The sequence below is a fragment of the Octopus bimaculoides genome, chromosome 14, assembly GCF_001194135.2.
Source record: "Octopus bimaculoides isolate UCB-OBI-ISO-001 chromosome 14, ASM119413v2, whole genome shotgun sequence".
Lineage (NCBI taxonomy): Eukaryota > Metazoa > Mollusca > Cephalopoda > Octopoda > Octopodidae > Octopus > Octopus bimaculoides.
The window spans coordinates 22,263-25,106 of record NC_068994.1 but is presented as its reverse complement, the minus strand read 5'-3'; the positions used below and the strand labels follow the sequence as shown (position 1 = coordinate 25,106).

Genomic DNA, 2,844 nt, shown 5'->3' with positions numbered 1-2,844 from the left:
ACATAAAAGACACCATTTCGAGCGTGGCCGTTTTCGTGCGGGTGACACGTAAAAGCACCCACTACACTCTCTGAGTGGTTGGCGTTAGGAAGGGCATCCAGCTGTAGAAACTCTGCCAAATCAGACTGGGGCCTGGTGTTGCCATCCGGTTTCACCAGTCCTCAGTCAAATCGTCCAACCCATGCTAGCATGGAAAGCGGACGTTAAACGATGATGATGATGATGATGATAGAATCCAAGCAAATGATACTTTATTTTGTTTTCCAGCTCAACCAAGAATGTATGGATCGAAGAATTTTTTTCTCTTATGTTGATCTAAGATGGGGAATAAGCCAAGAACAGAATCAGCATGAAAAAACTATTGCAAATTGTCTTCAAGAAGTAAGTTGAAACTCTTAGAGGAAATTTGTTTCAGAAACTTTCATTGTGGTTACTACCAAAGCTGATACTTTATTTATGTATGAGTGTATTGATGCATGTATATGAATGTGTGTATATATGTAAGTACATCTAAGCATATGAATTTAAGTGTTGTATACATGTGTGTGTGTATACACCATCAAATTTTTTTTATTTCTTCATTGCATATCCCGCAGAGGATGGTAGCTTCATTTCTTTCAAGCCTTTGCATGTCCTCCGCAGTTACAGACCATGTTTCACTGGCGTGTAGCATGGCTGTTCACACAGAAGCATCATACCATCATACAGTCTGCCTTTCATTCAGAGGGAGAGGCCCTTTGTTACCAACAAGATAGCTCTCTGAATTTCACCCAGCCTGTTCTTATTTTAACCCCTATGCCTTCATAGCATCCTCCTCCACTTCTGACTTGGTCATGTAGGTAACAGAAGTTATCTGCTACTTCTAAGTATCCCCCCAGGTATTTGACAAAGTCTATTTCCTGTACATTTCAAGTGTTTATTATACCTGCACTTCTACTAATGTCATCTACCGCATCTCCTGCTCTCTCTGCCCTTCTCTATACATCGGGCAAACGGGATGCTGCTTGGCTAACCGGTTCATGGAACACTTGTGAGACATCCAACTCAGCAATGACACCCCAGTCTCGCACCATTTCTGCTCTACCAGTCACTCTTTGCAACACCTGTCTGTGTTCAGGTTGTCCTTGTACAGGGGCCATCTGGCTCCTGCTTGCGCCGTAAACAGGGATTAATCTTCTCTCTTTGCTCCTTTGCGCCACATGGAGTCAACTCTACTCTCACCACATGGAGTCAACTCTACTCTCCTCCCCTCTCTCCTCTCACACCTACTTCGTCCCATCCACCTCTCATCTCTTGCTACGACTCCTACTTCTCTTCACTTCTACTCTCCTTCTCTCTTCTCTTCACTCCTACCCACCTTCTCCCTTCCCCATACACCACCATACCACACAACACCACATCACACCACCATGCACACACTAGCACTGACCACTTCCCAACCCCACATCCACACACCTGCACATACACACACACGTCAAGATCACCTGCCCTCTTCCACACGCACATACTCTCTTATACACACACTCGCGCACCTTCATTTTGGGATCACCACTACTTTATTATCTCCCCTCCTTCCTAACTCTCCTGTGTGACCCTTCTGTCCGGCATTCACCATGATAGATCGCTAGCCACTACACATTCTTTATCTTCTCCCCTTGTTTCTTTCTGTGTTCCTTTCTGTGGAAGAGTGCAGGCTCAAAACGTAAAAGACTTTTTCACTTCCTGAGCGTTAAACTAATACATCTGTTTGTTGTCTACACTACCTGTCTTCGTTTTTTGCTTTTTTTTGTGACTTCTCCCCCTATATATATATATTTGTTCAAATTTACAGAAAACAAAAGATGAAGACAGTTGTAGGAACAACAAGCAGGTGTATTAGTCTAACGCTTGGGAAAAATGGAAAAGACTTTTATGTTTTGAGCCTAAGTTCTTTGACAGAAAGGATTAAGAGGGAAAAAATGGAGAGAGAAAAACTGTGCAGAGTCCAACATGGTGAGATGACTTGGAAAAAGAGCTTGAATGAAACAGAGATAATAATAATAATAACAGTAATGGCGACCCAACAAACTCAGGTGCACAAGCATGTGCGTGTATTTGAGAATGGTGTGAGTGAGTGTGTGTGAATGGGGGCAAGTGAGTCTTACATACGTGAGTGTGTGTGTGTGTGTGAGTGTGTGTGTGTGTGTGTGTTTGTGTGTGTGTGAGTGTGTTGTATGTAGCAGTTGATGTGTGTTTGTTCAGGTGGTGTGTACACGTGTGTGACCAAATAGTGTGCATGTGCAGAGTGTATGTTTGTGGGTGAAAGTTTGTCTATGCATGTTGCATGTGTTTATGGATGCTGCATGCATGTGAATATATTGTCTGTGTCTGGGTATTATATGCCTGTGTGGATGTGGGAGTGTGCATGATGATGTGTGGTATGTGCATGATATATATATATATATATATATATATAAATATCATCCTCATCATCATCGTTTAACGTCCGCTTTCCATGCTAACATGGGTTGGACGATTTGACTGAGGACTGGTGAAACCAGATGGCTACACCAGGCTCCAATCTGATTTGGCAGAGTTTCTACAGCTGGATGCCCTTCCTAACGCCAACCACTCTGAGAGTGTAGTGGGTGCTTTTACGTGCTACCAGCACGAAGGCCAGTCATGCTGTGCTGGCAACGGCCATGCTCAAAATGGTGTATTTTATGTGCCACCCGCACAAGAGCGAGTCCAGGGGCACTGGCAACGATCTCGCTCGAAAGTCCTTACATATGCCGCAGGTACAAGTGCCAGAAAGGCGACGCTGGGCACAGGTGCCATCCCGATTTCGCTTTCGCTTGCCCCAAT

General features: G+C 44.1%; 1 protein-coding gene across 1 annotated transcript in view; it reads left to right on the top strand.

The window, feature by feature from the left end:
• LOC106883700 (uncharacterized) overlaps nucleotides 1-2,844 on the top strand; it is a gene marked incomplete at its 3' end in the record, with an annotated part of 68,173 nt that overhangs the window by 45,536 nt on the left and 19,793 nt on the right. The window contains exon 15 of the mRNA XM_052972748.1: nucleotides 268-381. Within this exon, the coding sequence (XP_052828708.1) occupies nucleotides 268-381 (114 nt within the window). The remainder of the gene's footprint in view (nucleotides 1-267; nucleotides 382-2,844) is intronic.